At 51.2% G+C, this 22,727-nt stretch overlaps 1 protein-coding gene across 1 annotated transcript in view; it reads right to left on the bottom strand.

The window, feature by feature from the left end:
• ADAMTS10 (ADAM metallopeptidase with thrombospondin type 1 motif, 10) overlaps positions 1 to 22,727 on the bottom strand; it is a 40,419-nt gene that overhangs the window by 17,447 nt on the left and 245 nt on the right. Inside the window, exons 2-10 of the mRNA XM_010183556.1 lie at positions 17,212 to 17,576; positions 11,979 to 12,138; positions 9,816 to 10,033; positions 8,488 to 8,571; positions 7,988 to 8,133; positions 6,007 to 6,050; positions 4,762 to 4,867; positions 4,459 to 4,605; positions 2,630 to 2,771 (exon numbers count right to left, since the gene is read on the bottom strand). Coding sequence (XP_010181858.1) covers positions 2,630 to 2,771; positions 4,459 to 4,605; positions 4,762 to 4,867; positions 6,007 to 6,050; positions 7,988 to 8,133; positions 8,488 to 8,571; positions 9,816 to 10,033; positions 11,979 to 12,138; positions 17,212 to 17,576 — 1,412 coding nt within the window. The remainder of the gene's footprint in view (positions 1 to 2,629; positions 2,772 to 4,458; positions 4,606 to 4,761; positions 4,868 to 6,006; positions 6,051 to 7,987; positions 8,134 to 8,487; positions 8,572 to 9,815; positions 10,034 to 11,978; positions 12,139 to 17,211; positions 17,577 to 22,727) is intronic.

A 22,727-nucleotide genomic window follows, 5' to 3' on the forward strand; every position in this document is an offset into this window, starting at 1 on the left:
ATACTGAGCTGTCCCGTAAGCAGCCCCAGAAGTGGACACTGCCGCCTTCTGTTTCTGTCCATGGAGAGATACTGTGCTGAGGACTCCAGACCTCTTTCCATAAGGTTTCCTGAGCTGCAGACCCTGAGCTTCAGCCCATCTTGACCTCTCAGAGCAAATAAAAAGCTTCCCTTGGCTGTTCCAGAACCTAGCCAAAATTTAGGTCCATGACAGAGACTCTGTAAATCTGTCACAGTCGCTAAATCAGAAAGTTCAGGCCCCCCTGCTCTGCCACCAGATCAACCAGGCTGGACTTCAACACCTGCAAACTGCAAAGCAATGCCTAAAAACCAGAGCTGTTTGCTGCCAGATCACCTATTCCTACTGAAACAAGCCTATGGAAGGCTTGCTGCTTTTTGGAGAGCAGCTTGCCGTCACTTAGCTTATACGTGAAAGCATGAAACATGTTCATGTTGTCAATGAAAGAAACTATCTTGAGATGCGAGATCAGAGCCTCAACAGCCTATGGCTGCTGCTAATGTGCTCCCAGCCCATGCCAGTGCCACTGCCGGTTCGCACCAATGTGGCAGCATGGGCTGCAGGACCCAGTGTGCTCTGCACTGTGTGCTCTGGGGCCAGCACAACCCCTCCAGCAGTGGGACCTGGGAGCCAGCTCCCACAGCTGCCTGCTCCAGTCAGGTAACAGCCTGGTCATCATGCCTTGGGCTGGGCCCAGCTTTCCAGTGAAGCATTCCTCCTCCCAGCCAAGGGCTGTACTGGAAACAGAAACCCATACCCCCACAGGACAAACTGACTCAACAACTGGGAATCCTCTGTACCGGTACCAAGAGGGGCGAAAAGATGAGCCCAGGATTTCTCTGCTTCCCTCCCATTCCCAGGGTTGTCATAGCAGAGTGCCCCAGGGCGAGCCAGCAAAGGGAAATACTGCGGAGTGTGTGTCGAGGACCGCAGCTCCAAGATGCAAAAGGATTTTGGTTCTCAATTCCTTTGCTAATGCCCAGCTGCAGCTGCCTTGAATCAGTGAAAGGAGAAAGCCTCTCCCCTCTTCAAAAGGGCTCTGGCCTTGCAGAGCCAGCAGGGATACTGGGAAGCAGGAGCTTCTGTATGGTCTCTTCTTTCTGTGTTACCAAGTGAGAGGATTTCCCAGCTTCGACCAGTGACATCTGTCCTCACCAAGTAATCATCTGCTCTGGACTGGCATGGAGGAAGAGATGCTGCTGTGTCTGCACCACCACCCTAGAGCCTGTTTATACGGGGCACAGGATAGGTGGACATTTACCCAGATTATCTGCACACACCCGAGCCCTTATGCCCTTTGGGTTTCTCCCAGAGCATGCAAGATGGGCTGGACTAGAAGGGTCACCACAAGGACACCTTGTGCTTTTGTAATCCTTGTCTATATACAGGAAGTGACTCCCCAAGTTAAAAATCAGCTGGGAAATGAGCATGTAAACATGAAAAGTTTCCATTCCACTGTCTCTGGCACAGCTGAGGAGGGGCACAGGCCATAGTTGGTTGCATCTGACCTCAGGTACCATGACCATGACACCATCTTCTGCTGCTGCTCTAGGTATCTTGAGAGATTGCATCTGTCCCATGTCCAGTTGGCTCTGGGCCATGCTGAAAGACAGCACTGGGCCAAGGAGAGCCAAGCTTTGCTCTCTGTTCACCAAGATGAGCTGGTGGGACCACCAGGAGATGGTTTAGTGTCTAACCAAGCTAAATAAATGGATGCACAGGGTGATAGACTGGTCACTTCAATGGGACCACTGAGCTTGGATTTCCACGGTTGCAAGAGAAACTAAAACCTGATCTGATGTGTTTCCTCCTTCACTGCTTCCTGGGGCATACACTGGGAACATGTACACGTGTGTCCATCAGACAACACAGCTGCCCATGTATCTCACCTCTGTCTCCTCTGTCTCCTCTAGGGGAAAGTGGCTGCGTTGAGTCCAGCCAGCCCTTTAGTGCAGACACTTCCCCCTATGCTCAGATAATCGGTGATGTCCAATACTTCAAAAACAGCAAAATGTCACGCTTTTCTCCTGAAAATCTTTTCTCCTGATATCTTTTCTCCTGAAACAACCTCTCCTTTCAGTGGTTTCCTAGATTCAAAGATCAGGGGATGGCAGTGTGATGCCTAGGTGGGCAGTGGTCCCTCAGCCGGACCCACAGCACATCAACCCACCTCATCTGGAAGAAAGAAGCTTCTCCCACTAAGTTTTTGTGAGCAGCAGAGTGATTTCCAGGAGGGATTATGAAAAATACATCTGTATACAAACACCCACTGAGAGAGGAGTCTGCATGAGAGAACTGCAGCCTGGCTTTCAGTTGCAACCCTTGGGGTCCAGCAGCAGCCAAGGTATGAGAGGCAAGAAATCTCTTCCCATGGGAATAATTCTGACCAAAATGGAGCTGGACTCAACCTTTACAGATGGGAAACAACCTCCTCTGCCCTCTCACAGGGAAGCAAGACAAAAAGCTCACAGGGAATGTGCCAGTGCCCTTTGTTTGAAGCAGGACAGCAAAACGATGTGGGCAGCAGAGGAACGGCCTCATGGCCCTTTGCCCTTGTAGCCCCCATCCTCCATCCCCTGGGAACCGATAGTAAAGCAGGAAGGCTCTCTACCCCGTATTTACACTGGCGAGATTTAACTCCGTACTGGAAACGGCACTGCTCGTCTGCATCGTAGGCTTGTCCTGGAGCCACTGTTGGATAGATGAAGTCTTGCTTAGGAGGAGCGTTGTTCAGGCATAATCCCATCCCTGAGCTGGAAAGAAGAGATGAGAATCAGAGCTCAGAAAGGCTCAGTGTGGCGCAGTGGAGGACCAGCAGCAGGCGCTCCTGGGGCTGCACGGGGCTGAGCTGAGTGAGGGGATAACTCTACCACTCCACCAGCCCCGTTTGGGCAAACCTGGTGCTGAGAAAGGGCTGAGAAGCTCTTTTTCTAACTGTGCCCTTGGGGCTGGGAAGCACATGCTCATTCCTAGGTAACTCCAGAAGTTTTAATCTGAGGGGTTTGCAGGCCCCTGGGTGTCCCAATGGGTCCCAGGTCCAGCAGACAGACCCTGTGCCTGGAACCCCAGAATGGTGGGTAGGTGGGGGGTTGCCCTCCCACCCCAGGACTGCAGAGCCCCAGCTGAGAGCGGCCAGAGGTGCCAAGCGTGGGGAGTCCCTGCTTTCCAAGTCCTTCTGTGCGCCAGAGCTTTGTAGTGGCGTCCAAATTCCGCAAGAAAACATGCTTTTCCCTCCTCCGTCCTTGTTGCTCTCTGAGCTTGCCCTAAATCAAGGCCTGTCACCACTCCCCCGGCTCCACATCCCAGGGTCTTGCACGCACCATGGCCCTGTCCCAGTGGAGCCTCCTGGGGCCGTGCTCAGGCGGGGGCGGGCAGCATGAACCAGCAGAGAGGGCCGAAATGAACTCAAGGTCCTCCGCCAGCCCTGCTGAGATCTCGGGGTTACCTGAGGACAAGGCAGCCTCTGCCGCGGCGCTTCCCTGGCGCCGTCAATGCAATGGGCCTTGCTGTGGTGCACATCCAGGGGTCAGAGGCAAGAGGGACAGGTTTGGCTGTGGCCAAACATGAGCCGCCAGATGTGGGATTTGGTGACGACCAAGCTTTGCGGGACAGCGGGGCAAGGGAGAGCGGGGCAAGTGACAGCCCCTCAGGGAGCCTTGCATCACAGCAGCAGTGTCCCAGCACAGAGACCCTGCACATTTGCTTCTTCCAGCTGTAACTCAAGTCCTACCCAGTCCTTTCATTAGGTAGTGCCCATTTCCTACCAAAAACCTTACCAAAATTGATCCTGAATGCTTGTTTTGTGACAGAAACCCTTGGGCTGCCTGAACCCTGGCGAAGAAGCTCACTCAGGCCACAGACACATGACTCAGGCAAGGTGACAGTATCAAAACTCTGGAACTTAGGAGCCTAAATCTCTTGTCCTGAATCCCAAAGACACTTTGGGAAAAAAAACCAAAACCACCAAAAACTTTCTCCTTTGTTGCTTGCCCACACCTGAAAACTCTCCTATTCAGTGTCTAGAGAAGGTGTCTGCACCAAGCAGACCAAACCCTGTCTCCAGATCCTCCTTCCCCACCACACCAACCCTTCCCTGCAGTTCCTGGCTGAACTTCAGAAACGTCCAAATGCCTCCAGAAGCTGTTGAATTATTTGTGAAGTTTCTGGAAGCATGGAACTGAAATAAAGGCCTCTCAGCTGCAAGGTAAATGGTGTTAGGATCTTCAGCAGGTAAGGAAACCATATGGAAGTCTAAAGGAAGGAAGTACGTGCCTCTTGGGATAGGATGAGGTGCTGGGAGACAAGACAGAAGGTGCATGGGCTGTGCGCTTTGGGGGCTTTTCTTTGGCTTTACCCACTCCTCCCAAGTGCCTGTGAGAGGCTGGAGGTGCGCACTGGTTGCAAGGTAGAAGGAAGGGCAAGGTGAGGTGGATTCCTTACTCCAGGAAGCTCGTGATGTAATCCCTGCTGCAGGTGGACCATACAAATGGGTTGGTCTTCATGGTGATGTGAGCAGCCATGAGCTTGGCTGTTTCTTGCCCACGGGAGCCACAGCTGTTGCCAACCCCATCATGATTCATGCCAAACCTAGAAAGCATCACCAAGGCAATAGAGAGGTGATCAGCTGCTGCATTTTCGACACATCTGGATCATCTGTAGGAAGGATTTTACAGCAGGAACAAACCAACAAGGGCCCTCCCCTGTGATGGCTGCTCCCAGGGACTCTTCTGGCACAGTACTCACGTGTGGCCGATCTCGTGGGCAATGGTGAAGGCTGTGGCCAGGCCAATGTCCTCATTGATGCTGCAGCTCCGTTCTCGTTCACACATCCCACCGACAGGGGCCAGGCCTAGGGAAGGCAGACAGAGCTGTCACATTGGGCCAGCATAAAGCATCTGCAGGGGACATGGGTGGCATCTGGGGATGAACTGATGTGCTCCACACTTGCTGCCACTGAGCACAGCCCGCTGTCAATAGCAAGTTTCTTCCCACTGGTTACACGGCGCATTGAGATGGACCCATGGCTCTTAGGGGCACATGGGCACTCAGCACCGTCAACTAATTTAAGAGAAGCAGGTAAGAGTAGTAGTGGGTATAAATCCTCTGAACTTCGTACCCAAACCCGAGACTGTGTGCAGAGGGGAGCAGTCCTTGTCATGACACTGGCACTGCTGGTAGGGGAACATCAGCACTTGGGCAGCCAAACCTGGCCAGTGCAGCCCGGAAAACCAAGTAAGCCAGGATCCCACCTCAGCATCTGCGCTTGGTTCTGGCTGACACCCACCACAATCAGGAACCCAGCCTGACTCCATCTGGAGGGCTGGATCATGCAGACATCCCCCTCAGATCATGGCAGTGGATTCCTCCAACCCTCTGCCCATACCCGGTCCCACTACCACAGGCTGTGGTGGAACAGTCTCTGTTAAAGGAACAAGTGGAGCTACCACAGCACCTCCAGCCTCAACCTCCCCACCAGGCATCTCATCTGCAGCCACATCAGGTCAGGGATCCACCAACTTTTGCTTTTTAACTGCAGTGATTCAGAGCAGTAATCCCTCCCTGACTGCCTCGTCTAGACCAGGGCAAGACAAATTAGGAGCTCCAGCCAGAGCAAGCTGCAGGGTCTGTCTGCGTCTAGTGGTTTAAATAAAGAACTCCCTTTATAGTCATCACAAAAAAGTCTTATTTCTCTCTGCTAAGCCAAAAACACTCCACTAGGCTATGGACCAACCCTAGATGCGAGCAGTTCTTAATCATCAGGCTGGACCCGACCCAGGGATATAACGGAGAAGTGTTCCAGAGCCCATCCATCCTCCAGGTTCCTGCTTTTAGTGTTTACAGAAGTAAGGAGGCTACAACGGGCCTGTTCCTGGCTCCGCTGCTGGTGCTCGCGGTAGTGTTGTGTGAACGCTTCCCCTGGTGCAGCCCTCCCTCTCCCCGCTCTCGAAGTTCCGCGTGCTGGCAAGAAGCAAGAGAAATCCCACCTACCCAGGGTGCCACACGGTTTATTCTTGTAGATGCAAATGTCGTATCTGCAAAGAAGAGAAGATGGCGTTAAGAACGCTTATAATTTCAGCAGCTCCAACATCTTTCACAGTGCATCTCCGTTTTACCAACGCATTCACATCAAAACAGCCCACATGGCTCACATGATGCTTTTGGAATGGAAAATACTGACTGGAACAGGTAAGAGGTCTCTGATCCAGATTGTACAACACTCACTTCCCCAGTAAATTGTATCAATCAAATATATAATTCTGATTTTTTTTTAAAGAAAATGAAAAAAAAAATCAATTTGAAAACATGTTCCAGTATGGTTTCATTAAAATGCTCGAGTGATTTTTAATATTTTTTTCCCAGTTAGGTTCTATACTAAGATTTTCCCAAACACATTCAAGGTTGATTCAAGATGCTGCTCCTCTCTATTCCTGGCCTTGACTGGAACTGACTGTTTGCACATTGGTAGCCATGTACAAGGAAAAGCTAAAGAAGGACAGCAAAGTCTCCTCCAAATTGCAATACAGCATCCTCACAATGGGATGTGGTGGCAGCTCCAAAAGGGACCAGTCCAAAGGTCCAAAAGGGACCTCCAAAAGGCCACAGAGTGAATGTTATCATTTAATTGCAGAGATGGGGCTGCACTGGGACACCCCTGGAGACAGGTTGGAGGTTGTTCCTTAGACCTGAAGTGCAGCTCAACATGAGTGCAAGCTGGGCTCGGAGCACCAAGGATGCTGACCACAGCGCGTGTTTGGGGGACGTCCCCATATCAAGCAGGACCCCCCAGCACCACTCACCCTGCCAGCCCCACAGGGATGAGAGCAGGGAGGAAGCACACAATGGGTTAAATCTGTTCCTGGTGATGGTTCCTGTCCTTTTGGCCCCTGGCACTCACTGGAAGTGCCCAAACCTCTCACCCCCAGCAGGAAAGGAGGGAGTGGAAAACATTTGTTGCTTTGTTTTGAGAGAATACCACTAAAGCCTTTAGAGGCTCTGGTTTGACACGTCCCTTGCAAGAGAAAAAGCCCGCAGCTCAGCAAGATGTTATCGGAGATGGGGAATTTATTAGAGACAGGGCTGGATGCACTCGTGCTGTCCAAGCCTAGCGTGGCCGCCCCAGCGAGTCACTTCGGGTTAGCTCAAACATCTGGTCGGAGGTTGAAGAACTTGGAGCCGGCGTTTGCATCCAGCACATGCGACAGGAGAGGAGGAAAAGCAGACGCTGCAGCCCCAGGAGGGTGAAGCTGAGGCCGAGGGGCTTTTTGCTTGCTCCTCCCTTGGTGCTTGCAGGCTCTCATCTCACGAGTTCCCCGGGAGGGATCATAGAAAATCATAGGAAAAAAATCATAGAATCATTTAGTTGGAAAAGACCTTTAAGATCATCAAGTCCAGCCCTAACCTGTCCACTACAAAATCATGACTCTAAGCACCTCATCTCCTCATCTTTTCAATCCCAAGCAGGGCAGGACTGCTCCTATCCTAAGGGAGTTGAGATGAAGTCACTACTTCACAAGTGTCCATCATCTACCAAGGAGTTAAGCCCTACATGGAGGCACCTAAAATGAGGTGAGCCAAGTCCTGTACTGGCTAGAGGCACTCTGTCACTGCCATGATGCTCAGGTCCCATTTTTGCAGATGGGACTCTCTGTTTCCGATGTCCCACAGTGCTGGGGGGGGTTCCTACACATGCCCAATTGCTGTACACACTGCACCATTGGCTTCCTGGTGCAGAAATAGTCGTGGCTGCAAACTAAGTTCCTTGAGAGCAGGACAAAGACCGAGGGAAGGCACTGGAGGATAACTGAAGTGCAATGATCTGCATCACTGCAAGGGAAATGGTCTGAGGGACAGCTACTGCCAGGCAGCTCATGGGGGAATGCATGGGAAAGAAGCCTCAGATTAATCTTGAACAGAGATGGAGGACACCCCACCATGAAGAAAGTGCTGCCAGGGCCGGGCTCAGCCTTACCTAGTGATCAGCACTGCTGTGTCATGGTTGGCTATGCCGTTCTCGGGGATAGCGTTCCCATTGCCGTTCCTGTTCACAATGGATTTCTGCCACTTGCAGAAGCTGTCCAGGGATTTCCCGGCGTGGTGGTTAATCTCCAGTGTGGGCTGGAATGGAAGTGATATGACAGTGTGTTCCCAGGAGAGCTCTGGTATGAAGGCACTGCCTATTCCTATGCCAGCAGAGCACTGACACCAGTCCAGATGCCCCCACCTTTTCACAGAGGCCACGAAGAGGACTTTAGGAGGACTGAAGCTATTTATACCTCCCTAAAGCCACCTTATTCTAGAAAGGGTCCTTAGAGTCCCAGAGGTCTCCTCATCCTAAACCCAGTCCCCAGCTGGTACTGAAATGATGTGGTGCACCCAGCAGACTGCACCATGGGGACCTCCCAGGGGGGACATCCAGGGGGAACACAGTGTGGATGCAGGATGGAAGCGGCTCAGCAAAGCCCACCTTACCTGATCCTCGGTGAGGAGAATCAGCCGAGTCACCAAGATATTGACAATATTGCCCAGACTCGAGTCCTGGAAAAGTTTGGCAACCTGACCTCCAAGAAACAAGAAAAGACGAGTCTTAAAAATGAGCTCAGTGGCTGGGTGACAAGGCAATCGGCTGGCACATCGTGGTCATCCAGTGGAGGGAAACAGGGCTGCTTCGCCAGCGTGGCTTTCAGCGTCTGAACACAATCTTTTTAGAATGCAGAAATGGATATGGGACTCCACATTACCACCTGGATTGCAGAGCCTCCTAAACCATGTCTCCTCCTAAACCTTGCTGTCTGCTTCTGGGGAGATTTGAGCAGTGAAGCCGATGTCCCACGGCACCTGCTCCTTGCCTGGAGGAAGCTCCTTGCCTTGTGGGGAAGCCCCGTGGTCCTGGCATTACCCAACCACAGCGACAAAGCTTTGCTGACTGCCCATGACACAGCAACTCTCAGAAATCTGCTGCCACATGGTGGATGTTTTACAGCAGATGAAACAGTTCGAAATAGTATTGTTTTAAAATCTGGCATCTGCTTTAGAAATGCAAACAGAGCAAGCCATGCAAAGAGATCCCGCTGAGGACAGGACAAAGAACCATCACAGAGGGGCTTTCAGCGGTTTGATGGATAACTTCCAAGCCTATCTCACCTCACAGGAGGATTCAGCATGGACAATTCAGGCTGTTAATGCATCCAGCCTGGTATCCTGCCGCCAGCAATGACCCCAGTGCGACGCTGCAGTGGAAGCTCCTCTGCAGTAACCCAGAGACGCGGGCAGTATGGCATGGAAGAACGAGGTTATTTCTCCCTTCTGCTGATCAGCACCCAATCATGAGAGCTCACTGTCCTTCTGCTTTCCCATGTGTTTCTCAGCTTGGCTAGCCCTATTTGCAATGCTAATTTGAGATGTGAGATGCTATTCAAAGAAAGGGCTTTGTTCTTCCAATCCAGAGCTGGCCTGGAGCACGGTCAGACAGGCCACAGTTTACCTCTTCTGAAGTGCCTGCCCTGCACAACAGAGAGTCCAGAGTATCACTGCTCATAGGCAGTGGCAGCACATTCAGATTTTTGACCCAAAAATCTTGCTCTGGGGATAGGGAGAAGCCACAGCCATACTGGAAAGATCTGATTTCCCCACTGCGTTCCCTCTGCTTGTCTTCTTGCAGGAAAAGCACAGGGCACCCTCTGCCAAACCCAGACATTCGGGGTGATGAACAGGATTTATCCCTGCTTGCTCTGGGTTGCTGGATGTGTGAGAACCTGGGGTCCTCCCAGCAAAGTTTGTGATGTGGTTATAACACTTACAATATTCATGATGGCCAAAATGTACTGCTCTATGTCCCGCCGCCCATGGTAGCCCACCATCATCTTGTCTGCCACCACCAGGGTCTCCACGTAGCGCTCTGTGCTGACAGATCTCTTCAGGGGCAGCTGGCCTCGCTGGCTGTGGTTGCCCGATGGCTTCAGTGGGGAGGGCTTCAGCGACCGCAGCCACCAGTGCCTCCCTTTCCAGGGCTTCTCATCTGAGGAGGGAGAAAGTGGTTTTTATCAACCTCGAGCAGCACACAGAGGCAAGGGGCAGGCAGGGTAAGCTTGGCTTCAGGGAAGGAGAGGCCATTGCGAGGCTCTTTATCCACCGCATGTGGACTCAGATGCTGCACAGAGGTATGCAATCATCCTGCTGCACCCATTCTCTGCCCTGGGCAGTCTCATGCCCTTCACTGCCTCTGCGCTGCCTCTCTGTTGTGGGGAAGAGCAGCATGGATTTAGAAACTATGCAGACATTATCTGCAAATAAATAAAGCTATTGCAGATAATTTCTTCTTTCATTTTACTGCCAGGACCTGAACTGAGGATCTGGCTTTTCCTCCACAGAAATGGCTGCAGCCTCCAAAGCAGCAGTAGGTTTGTAGGACTTTGCTCCACGCTTCAAGTGCTACTGACCTGACCCTAGAGGTGCCCCGAGTGGGGCCATCAGCTTCAACCTCATGGCCTGAAGACCACCACAGGGCAGGAGAGCTGACTGGATGATTACAATCCCTCTCCTACCCTGTTGGGACAGCCAGCTGAATCCACCTCCTCTGGTCTGCTGCTGGATCATCAAACATCCAGCAACTCTGGGAAGATGAGCAGATCACAGGCAGTCCCACAGCCTACCAGTTTCGCCCCCTTCGGCTGATCAGAGGGAGCTCACAGGGGTGCTCAGGGCCTGGGAGTGCTGGGCAGTTCAGGACAGGTCCAGCCTCCAGGATAAGGGGATGGGGTGGCTTTGCTGAGGCCAGTTGTGCTGCGGTTTTTCTGAACTGTATTTGGCCTGTGGCTCCTGTTGCACAGCCTCTGCTTGTCAAGAAGCAATTAGGAGCAGGCTTACTTTCGTCTGGAAGCCAGGGAATGTGGCAAAGAGTCAGCAGAAGGGGAGTCTGCTGGCACTGTGTCCAACGTGACTTTGGGAGCTGGGACAGGGAAGCACAGGTTGTCTCCAGAGGTGCTGGCAAGTCTGGGGACGCCCAGAGCCTGCTCAGCGCAGACTGGTGGTGCCCCGGTGTCTTCAGAGGCTCCATCCCTTCCGGCAGTGACTCCTCATCTGGTCCACTGTCACCACCGGGGCACTGGGTGGACATCCTGAAGTGACACACAAACCTGCCAAGAGCAACTGGGAACAGCTCTGCTTCTGTACCCATAAACTCTAATCCATAAAACACGAACTGGTTCCTCTGCAGGGATGGCATCTCTTTACGGAGCCAGGGGAAGCCTCTGTAAAGTGAGAGTGCAGCACTCTGCATGCATGCAACATTTTGGGTAGATGGAGAAACTGCACGTTCACAAGGGCCAGGGATTTTGGCCAGTCTTTGGGACACCGACTGACTGCAAGGACAAGAAAGGCACAGGCACGTGGGGAGAGGTCAGGGCAGACCTGTGTCAGACCTTTAGGAAGTCAAAGGCCCATAAGTATAGAAATGGGGTAGATGTGCAATTGCCATTCTGTATAAACATCTTCCAGAGCCCACTGCAACTAATGAGATCCACATCCAATCCTACCAGGCATCTTTTCACTTGGTCTCTAACAGCAGCAGATAGAACATGGATGTTTAGCTAAGTGATTAGTATTTCTTCAGAGTGGACAAAATAGTGACTGAAACCCAAAGGCAAGTCTCTGCTGAGCATGCGTAAGCTATGATTTCTCAATACATTGTAAATTGGCCAAATCTGGGAGGATTTTTCTTAAGAACAATAAGAGGCAATTTTTTTTCTTCTATTCCATGCTCTATTTACAAATTTGAAAGCCTTGCTGCGAAGAAGAGACTACAAGAAATTTTCAAAGACCCAGGCCACCAGAAAACTTCTTGAATGCAGGAGATAAATCTGGTTCGTTGCCATATAGCAGTGTGGACCTTCAAAACCTGGTCTACCAGGACTTTCCCAGCCTGCACTGGGATGGACTGGGGATGTGGTGGTGGGTACAGATACCTAGAACGCCGCAGGCTGCATCCATGTGTGGGTACTGAAGAGACGATCGCTTGTACACGACGTGGGGGCTGCCCTTGCCCTCACTCCCTGCACTTATGTTGGCTCCTGGGCTCAGCGGTTCAATGAAATATTCCTCCTCATCCGCGACGATCACCCCATGCTGCAGAAGGAAAGAGACAGGACACAATAAGAGGCAGAGAGTGAACTGGGTGACATACCGGTGGCTTCTCATAATGAGTTTTCTCATGATTAACCACTGAACTTCTGGGGACTGACAAATACTTTTGAGAATGTGAAGGAATCCTTCATTTACACACAAACACTGAACTACATGAACCTAGAGACCAGAGAAAACCACGCCAGATGGTCATGGATGCCTTGGGACATCTGTGTTCACTAAAGTCCTCTGGAAATCGCAGTCTTCCCTTACAAAATATTGAATAAGTTGTTTCCTATTCCACCCACTCAGTCTCAGTCTATCCAAGAGCTGCCTGTGGGATCCTAAATACCATCCCTTCAGATAGCAGCACGACTCAGCAGTGAGATCTACCTCTTATACTGCTCAACCTCACCAAAGAACCTTCAAAAGCAGCTCAAGACGATCATCGCCAGCCAGGAAACTTGGGCACAGAGCTGCAGAGAAGCGTAGATGTTCAGAGGCTTTTGAGAAACACCATGAGTCTTTAAAATCAGACTTAAAAAAGTCTGATTTGCAGTGGTGCAGCAGGCAGGAGCCACAGCCTGAAACCTGCCTTCTGCCCCACAGGCATCTCTGCCTCTTTTACACCTCTGACTGACCACCTCAGGCCAACAATCTTGTTTCTGCTCCCTTGGATTTTTCTTTTCTGGTTTTCTCCCTTATTTTATCCTTTGACTGAATGAATCTCAGCTGTGAGCCCAGACTTTGCTCTCTGTGTCCAGACCTACTCATCAGACAGTGAGGACAGGGCAGAAGCAGACCTCAGCAGGATGAGCACCCAAACCCATGGCAAGACCTCTCCTCTGCAGCAGGTCCTATCCTTGCAGCAGGCTTTGCCTCTACTTAAAAGGTCTGAGCATTGTGAAGAGCTTCTAGCAGCCCAACACGGTACAAGCAGAAGCTCCACCGCTGGAACAACTCTCTCCTGGTATTGAATCTCACCTAATTCCAAGAAACGTGGGGGTGCTATCAGCTGGACTTCACCAGTGAGCAACGGAGGCACAGAAACATGCCTGACGTTGCTCAAGCAGGCCAAGGAGTATACCAAAAGTCCATGACCCACGTTACCTGGTTGCCCTCCCACTCTGTGCACGCAAGCATAGCTCTGGGTGCAAAGACACCCTGGTCCTGCCATCAGTTCTTCACCTGCATTGTCCTTTGGATATCACAGCTCTCCTCTGTGCAAGGAGGACAGAAGCCCTGATCTGCCAGGATGGGGAGGGAGCAGCCAGGCCTTCGTAAAACATCTTGAGGTCCTCACATGGAATGCATCACCTACGTAACAGCATTACTGCTGGGTGTTTGTTGGGGAGAGCCTCTCCAGGGTGGATGCTGCCTCCATCATGGGTCTCTCCCCCTCTCCCTCCCTGCTGTGAAAGCTGAATCGGGGCAGTGTGTGCGCAGCGAAGTCCCCATCTCCAGAGTGCCGGGGGATTTCCTCCTGCACCAGGCTCTGTTGCTCTTGGCTCAGCTCCACCTTCTCAAACACAAGCGAGGTACTGTGAGGTTAGCCTGGCGAGGGCTCCGGCGGAAAGCCGAGTGTTGGCCTCCGCAGCCAGCTGGCTGCTGGCTTTGTGGGACGGGGAGAAGGAGGTCACTGCCGGCTTGGGGCAGAGTAGCAGGAGGGGAGAGCACGCCCTGCCTGAAAACCATGTCCTGCTAGAAAAGAGCCATTCTTACTTCAACCTGGAGCCTCTGCAGAGCGCGAGAAGCAGGAGGCTCCGCCGCCTGCCTGGCATCCTTTGGAAATGAAGCTTGATCATCACAGGAGACTGGAAACTGCCCCATCGCTGATCCCAAGGTCCAAGCTCTGAGGTCTGGGCGCTGGATGTGACACAAGCTTGTTGAAAGGGGGCAGTGAGAAGCCCTTGGAGAGATCCCTGTGGTTTGTGGGGGAGCTAAACTGGATATCCTGCCTATGATTCACTCAGGTCATCTGCAGAGCAGGGATGGTTTATGCTATTAGCTTATAACCACACACACAGCCACACACTGCAGTTCAGCTCTTCCACCTTCTTGTACATACATGCGCAGCTTGATGTCAGCCTCAGCAGCGGGGCCATCTGCCTTGCTCCAAGCATTTAATGTTCACTCTGGCTTCAGGAGGGCTTTTCAGGTGAAAGCACAATTTCAGCACAGACACACACAGGGCGGAAAACCTGGTCTTTAAACTGTCCTTTGATGAGCTCCAACACATGAGATAAGAGAGTTGCATCTCTCTCCTAAACCTGTATTCTCCTGGCTATGACTTTTTTTGATGGGAGGACAGGAGTCCCTGGGACCTCATGCAGCTGGTGGGATGAAACACGGCTTTGCTTAAGACTGGGATTTCAGCTCCTGGCCAGGCTGAGCAAAGCTCCCCGGGCTGCTCCCTTCAGGCTCCAGCTGCTCCGTGCTTGGCCCCGCTGGCAGCTCACGGCTCCATGTGTTTTGGAAAATGGACTGCTCTGCCCTTTGCTTCCAACAACTTAACCCCGGGTGCCTTTCCCCCTGCCCAGCCTGAAGCATAGCACAGCATGGTCTCCATGGGAAATGTGTGAAGTGAGCCATGCTGCTTGTCCACCCTCAAGCCGGGCTGACGGTGTGTGTGGCCAGGAAGATGAGCCTATGGGAGTGTGCCCAGACACTGGCAGTCCAAAGCTGGGGTGCCACAAGGTGTGAGTTACGTGGCGGGTGTCTGAAAGCAAAGCGGTTTACAGCGGTGCACCTTGCAGATATAGAAATTGCTCAGGGTTGTGGGAGTTTGAGGACAGGAGAATAGTGTGGGGCTTGTTACACATTTTCACAGTTTTCTGTTGGAGGTTTCTGAGGATGCAATTGTCCCTTTCCTTTCTCCTTTTGCACAGCTCACCCCGTCATCAGCTCCTGGGCCCTGCTTGTGCCCATTCAACAACACAACACAACGCCCTCTGCACGGTCAGCGCCAGGTCTCTGCGAACGTGGGTCACTGTGTTCACAGCACAAACCTCAGCTGTGAGACCTCAGCAGCCAGAGACCCTCTTCCATCCCTGCCTGTTCCTGCTAATGTGGGCTGATGCCCGGCCGGAGGCGATGAGCTGTGGAGGGATGGCATGAACAGATCAGCTGTTACTGATCAACCAGAGCTCTACAACAGATCTCCTCCAGTGGCAAGTACAGCCCCTACTCTGTCAGCTAAAAAGGCACCAGTCTCCTCTCATCCAAATTCCTGACCCCACCGTCCTCACTAACCCAGAAAACCTCCCCTCCCCTCCTTGCTGATGTCTGCAGCTCTACAGGGCAGAAGGACAGAGTTCAGCAAAAGGAGAGGTTGTTGGATGACCCCTCTGTCCCATTTTGTGCCTGGCTCCATTTTCCTCCAGACAGCCCCTGGTATCTCTCCAGAGCTAAACACAGCCTGTGGATGAAATTATCCCAGTGCAAGCACTGCCGGGCCATTGCTTGCCCGGGACGTGCTGCCCTCTGAAGTGGAAGGTGCCAGATCCCTTCTGAGCCAGCAGCATCCAGCTCACCCTTCAGTGCTTTTGTGAACACCAGTAAATTGTCTGAGACTTCAGCAGAGTTCCCAGAGCTAAACAAAGGGCTAACCAGGGAACCGAGGTTATGCAGCTCTGATTTTTGGCTGTGAGAGAGAAACATTAGACTCTATGATATAATGAGTCAGATTCTCATTTCTGTTAATAACCCACAGCACTGTTCTGGCAGCGTAATTTAGCAATAAATCATACGTGAATTCATTCCCATTTGGAAGCTCTTCCACACTGCCAGAATACTGTGAAAAGGTGGGGCTGTAGCACAAATATGAAGCTGGCCTACAGAGTCTTTTTTGACACGTTACCCCCTCCAAGGGAGCCGTCATCCTTGGGATTCACTAACAGGGTATGTTTGCTCCCTTCATCTGGCAGGTCATGAAATGTGTTTTGTGAGCCAGAAATATCAGAAAATCACAAAAAAAGAAGTATGGAAGTCCTTAGTCTATTCCCAGCGCTGGAAGAGCTAATGAATCATACCTGGAGTATTTCTGAGAGGCATTTGTCTGGCCTACTCTTCAAGATCTCCAATGATGTAGGGGCCATGCACTCTCCAAGCAACCTAGTCCAGAGCTCAGCTATCCTTACCATTAATGTCTAATATTAAGCTTTCTTGCTGATATTTAAAACCATGATGTCCATTCCTAGCTGTTAGGACACGCAGAAGCATTCATTCCCATCCTCTTTGCAGCAGCATTGCTGTTTTTGAGAAATGCCACCTTGTCGCCTCTTGGTGTTCTCTTTTTCATACTGGAAAACAAATTTCAGTTTTTTTCCACAGAAGTCACATTTTTAGCTCCTGAAATCTGGACAGAAATGAGTGGGAGTCCTACGAGTGTATCTGCAATTGTAAGGATGTGAATGCACTTTTGACATTCCCAGTTGTGCTGTGAAATTCCTGCCCTCCCGCATTTCTTTCTCAGTAGCATATGCAAAACACACCTTTTGCTGTTGGAAATGGAGAGGAGAGTCAGAATCATGGTCTAGAGCCTTGAATATCTCATTCCAATTAAAATCAATGAAAAAATGCTCACTGACTTTAGTTGAAACTGGACTACAAGCTCAGTACGGATCAAGAACCCTTACAGACGTAATGAGATGTGACTTTCTTCACCCTCAGCTGACTTTCAATGTCAGTGTGCAATATTCCAGCTCAACATCAACCCCAGGCCTTTCCCACCACCATGGACCCAGCTGCTGGGACCCAAAACAAGTTGTACTTCTACAGCAAAGATCAAAGCTGCTGCAAACTGCTCTGCATTACAGGCAGCTCTAGTTGTTAGTATTGCCTTTGGATGGGCAAATGTAGATATTAGGAAAAATTTCATTACTGAAAGAATGGTCAAGCACTGGAAGGGGCTGCCCAGAAAAGTGGTGGAGTAACCATCCCTGAAGGGGTTCAAAAAATGTGTGGATGTGGCACTTCAGGGCATGGTTTAATGGGCATGGTGGGGTTGGGTTGATGGTTGGACTTGATCTTAGAGGTCTTTTCCAACCCTAATGATTCTGTGATTCTATAACTCACCAATCCATTGCAGTTGCTGATGGCGACCTTTGAGTTCAGGTACTGATCCTGCAAGTGGCCTGCATAGTGGCAGTCCTCGTGGAAATCGTGTTGCCAGTCCACACCATCTCGTTTCCAGTACTCGACGGTGAAGTGCTCAGCCAGCAGGTTGGAGTGCAGCGTCAGGTTGAGGAGGAACTGGGTTCGGTGGGCAGAGACTTTGTAGAAAACCTGCTGCTCCGATGGCTCATAGGACAAGGACCCCAGACTGCGTCGAGGGCGTTGCTTAAGCTGGGTTCTCACGTCAAAGGTGAGGAAGTCCCCGTTTCGGTCCACTTGGATAGGGAACGCAATTTCATAGTGATCGAGGCTGGAGAGGAACTCCTCTGAGGAGGGAAAGCAAACACAGGATGAATGACATTCTGCAAAGAGTCACAGGAAAACAGCCAGCTATTTCAGTGCGGAGCTGGCTGCACCCCAGCACAACTGAGCTGCAGCAGTACAAGACAGAGGGACAGGGACCTGACATGGAGGGGCTGCTCTGTCCAGGCTGCAGGATCCTTGGGGTAGTCCCAAAGGACTTCAGCCTACAGAGTCTTGGGGTACCAACAGGCCTTGAGCCTATGGAGTGTACTTTTCTTCCTCTGCAGGTGATGGAGAGAATCAGACTGGTCCAAGGGGCCATTCAGGACACCCAGATTCTGGCTCTGGACCTGGACTTTCCCCCATCTCTCCATGTCCACTGGGCAGAGGGACTCTGGGTTGTGCCCCCTCTGTGCTTTGGAGGGTTATTATAACCTAGATCCTTTCAATAACAAAGTTAGTAATAAGGTTTTGTCAAAACAAGGCAGAAAGCCTTGGGGCAACACAACATCTCAGGAGAAGACAGCCTCGCTGAGGAGCTGTGGGGCCCTTCAGAACATCTACAGCTGTCACTGGAGCTGCAAACGCTGCTTTGATAGCTCACATAATGCCAGTACAGTACCAGCCTCCCCAACCACAGCTGCATTAGTGCTTCAGGTCCTGGGCCTCCTTCTCAGAGGTACAAGGACAATGTTCTTGCAATGAAAATAAGAAAGAGGGCAACCAGAAATACTCAGTTGTGCTAAAAAGGCAGCGAGAAAAAAAGTCAGACGTCCCAACTCCCCAGCCAGGTCTCTATCTCTGACACCATCCTGCCTGCCCAGCTCACCACTCTTTATCATATCTGCCTGGCTTAGCACCTTCTTTTGGGGCACTTGAGTTTTTAAGCCCATCTCATACCACTTAGGAAATGTGCCCTGACAAGGTCAATGTCCAAAACATCTGCCTGCACTCACACGGTAGCACAACACTTTTGGCTGTCAAAGAAACTGGCACTCTGCAACCTCGACAGAAACACCTCATTTTCCAAGCAAAATGTCACAGGGACTGCTGGACTGGGTGTGACTGGAGGTCCAGCTCTTGATAGTCCCTAGTACCAGAGGCTTCACTGGAAGTTGGACAAAATCATGCACTGGACAGGACAGTTCTCCCCATCACAGTGTTCTCCTGAAGCCATGGCTGGAGGTTTGCTCATGGAGTGGGAGAGGATCTGCCTTCTTTTCACTCCAGAATATTCTTACTGTGCTGTCTGCATCCTATTTGTAGTTTTTTTCCTGAGTAAATGGAAGAGGCCAGGCTGCTCCAGGGTGGCTGCATTTCGCCTGGCTCCACAGCACCCATCTTCAAAGCCTTCCCAGCCATCATAAATCTGGCCTCCAAATTACACTCTTACCACATGGCAGCACTGGAAGGTTTTCCTTTCCTCTACTGTGTTTTCCAGTGTGGGAGCCTGACAGAGTGGTTTCCTTGGCCACCGGGAACAGGACAGTCCTTCCCACCAGCTGAGTTTAGGGGTTAGCTCCCATCCTTCCAAACCATAAGCACTTCTGGCATCTCTCCCTGGCCTCGACAAGCCAGCAATTATTATTAGTTTTTTAACTTTCTCTGCTCCAGCTCGTCCTGCATCACGCTGCCTTGCGTGTGATGCAGCCGGGCAAACTAGAGCAACTATTTGTACTTAAGCAATGATCTCAGGCTTGGAAAAATTTGCTATCGGAAGTGTCTTGTTTTTCTTTTCCCCACTCTCTGCAATCCATGTGGGCTTGCAAAAGAGTGAGTCGGAAGGAGGTTTGTGCATGCAGTGGCTAGAAAGAGCCCGGGACCCTGGGCTGTGGTCTCTGATCCTGGCCTGTGAGGTATATCCAGGAGGAAGAACAGTGTCTGGGGTGAGGCTGTGTGTGAGAACCCGCTTCTGCTACCGTGATGCTCACTGTGTATCCTCTCAGGGATGTCACGCTGGAAGCTTGAGGCACAGGAAGAAAGGTCTAAGAGCAGTGCCTTGCATCACACGAATGTTTTAGGAAGTGATGCTTTTGAGTGGGGATGCCACAAACAGAAATAATAATGATGAGAGACTTTCAACACAAGGAAGAAGCCGGTGTCCTTGTCCAGTGTTACAGCTGGCTCCTTCCTCTCCTCTAAAACTGTTTTTTCATTTGAGATACTGGGACCTCTTTTACTCCCTAACCCTGTGTATTCCACCCAGTATCACAGATGACCCCTTATTCCCTCATTTGCTCATGCTCCCCATACTACAGACCATACTAGAAGCTCCCAACAGCCAGAGCAGCACTTTTTGGCCTTTCCTTTCTGAAAAGCTGTCATGTGCCCTCTGACCTCTCAGCCACTTCACGCTGTATTAATAGATTTTGGCCTGAAACACGCAGTAACTGCACCCCCTGTATCAGAAGGTTCGTGCTGGTGATAAGCACCGTCTGGTGTTTCCAAAAAGCTGTCAAACTGCTTGGGAAGAGATGCTATAAAAAGCTTTTCTCCAGGAAAACCTGCCCACAGCTCTGCAGGACACCGGGCACCTCTGAGGGACCACAGACTTCCCAGGAGAGGGCAAGGGAAAAGCTGGGAAGCAGGAGGGGTCAGAGGTGGGGAAAGGCACCTCACTGCCCCATTTATGGTGGAAAGGGAGCCCACATGTGCAGAGACAGGGACAGCAGAGGAACGGAAGGGACATGGGGAGGCAGAGGGATAAGGAGAGGGGTAAGAAGAGAGAGAAGGTGAAAGTGGAGGAGGGAGGATTTTGTTCCCTCCTTGCACACTCACCATCACCTCTCTCCTTCCAGAGCTGCTTTAAGGCTGAAAAGGAAGCAGATATTTGCTGTGGTGTTGCCAGAGCACAGAGCAGCCCCAGCTGCAGCCCAGATACAGTTCCTAAGGAATGGCTGCGGAAACCACTATGGGATCCCATGGCTTCAGGCTGTCCTGGCATCGGGGCTACACTACATCCTACACTATCATCTCACTACATCCTCCAAGGGTCTGTTGGTTCACATGTGAGGCAGCAGCAGTGCGATCAGCCTCACTGAATGGTCTATGAAACAGGGGATGTCTAATCTATCACTACAGTTAAACCAAGGAACTAGCAGAAAATTTCCTTCTGATTAAAAACCATTCAGTGGTGGTGGGCATGTGCTGAATCCTTGCTCATTGTTTCAGCTGCTGCTCCCTGCACTGTTAAAAACAGAGTGGACATGTTGCATCTGAACCTCGTTACATCTCTGCTGGCTTGAACAGGCCTTCAACCCTGGGCTGCTGTTTCCCACAAAGATAATTACAGCTTCTGACTATGATACCTTAATCTTTTTCCCCGCATAAAACAAATATACTGATCTGGAGTTGTGCACGTCGAGCACGTGGATCCTGTTCCACCGCTAACCAGAACAAGTTGCAGGGTCAAAATGAGTGGCTTGTTGACAACATTGGCCTTTGTTCTCCGTGCCTCCAAATGCTAAGAGGAGATAACAGCATTTCACCCTCTTGAAAGGGTGTTGTGAGGATTATGCATTCACTATCTCGGCAGCGTGGTGAAGAGAAGTGTTGAGTAACACCAGTAGCCTGACGCCAACCATTTGGGATGTGGGGAGCCTAAAAAAGCACTCTGAGAGCAAGACGGGTCCATGGGGCAGCCTCAGCTGTGGGACCAGGGAGGGGACAGGCTTTGGTCCCCAACTTGGTGCTCCCACAGCACCATGTTTCCAGCAACACCTTGGACAGAGACTGACACCCCAAGACTTGCTCTGAGGAGCCAGTGTCTAGAAGAGCACAAATGCATTAACTGTGATTTCGGTGAGCCCTTGGGTTTAGACAGAGGTTTATTAGTGAATGGTGCAGGGAGTTGCGAGTGAGGGAGGATCTGAGCTGTTGTGAGTTGGGATGGAGGTGATCTGGCAGCGAAGTCCTCGTCCGAGCGTCGCTGCGTTGTGAGTGAGGCACTGCAGATGGAGGGAGGTGTGAACTGACGGGCGCAGGAGGCCCAGAACAGTCACCCCAGGCACTGCCAGAGCCTTTGGCGAAAAGGACCAGAAACCGCGTTTGCTTCAGATGCCAGAAAATCTGCCTGTGTAACCTCGCACGTTGCACAGCGCCTGCACCAGCACGCAGCTCGGTGTCTGAGCACCTCTCCTCTCGCCCAGCACGAGCTGCTGCATAGCAGCACCCCACGTTCAACAACAAAATGGTGTTCAGATCCGGACAACGTGTGGCTTTTGGTTGCTTTTGTTCCTCTTTCCAGTTCTGCTTCACAAGACAACCCGCAGCCATCGCAATGACAGCCTGATGGCATCACACTGCTCAACAGCCTGGGTACGTCACTGACTTTTGTCCTCCTGCCATTAATTTGGGCATGTGTACTATTTGAGGCTTACGACTGCCGAGGTTTTAACACCTTGCATGGATAAATGCCAAACTTGGGAGCCCTTTCTTCTCACCTCTGTTGCTTGATGGGAATGTTCGTGTTGCCTCTTAAGAAATGGTCACAAAAGCAAATTAGTCTTAAGCAATTTAACCACCCCATGTTACCTGCCCATGCTGTATTTGTACTCTAGGCTGGGTACAAGGTAGTCCACCTCCCTTTCCAGTCCCTTCACTCCTAACCTGGAGTAAAATAATGTACAAAAAGGCACAGATCTGTGTACAAGAGATCCACATTCTGCTTTCCTTGCAACTACTTGCATGCATGGCTCTGTATTTGAACATAAGACCATTAGAAACACACAGCCATAAAGACAGGTATAAAGCGCTCACACCTGAGCAGATTTGACCATTTACTAACAGTAGCACTTAGAGAAACATGTGTGCACAGACTAAAACTGCTCCTCCAGCAGCACACATCTGTCCAGACTCAGCCACGCAGGGTATTTATATGAGAACTCCATCCCTGCAGGCGCAGAGGGCTGCTCACAAGAGCACCATCTGGCTGTAACACACAGCCCTCCTCGTAACAAAGCCTCTACTCATCCCAGGATGCACTGCTCCACTTGAGGGGAAGAGGAGCTTCCCCTATTGCTAGCACATCTTTGGTCTCTAAGCCTGTACGTGGCTCTCAACTTACACAAGATTCCGCTGCTCTGAACCCTGCAGAAAGTCAAGAAGTGTAACATCCGAGGGCAAAACACATCCTTTCCTTGGAGGCCAACAGAAAACACCTGCAAATTCAGCAG

The sequence above is a fragment of the Mesitornis unicolor genome, unplaced genomic scaffold (genome assembly GCF_000695765.1).
Source record: "Mesitornis unicolor isolate BGI_N332 unplaced genomic scaffold, ASM69576v1 scaffold7700, whole genome shotgun sequence".
Lineage (NCBI taxonomy): Eukaryota > Metazoa > Chordata > Aves > Mesitornithiformes > Mesitornithidae > Mesitornis > Mesitornis unicolor.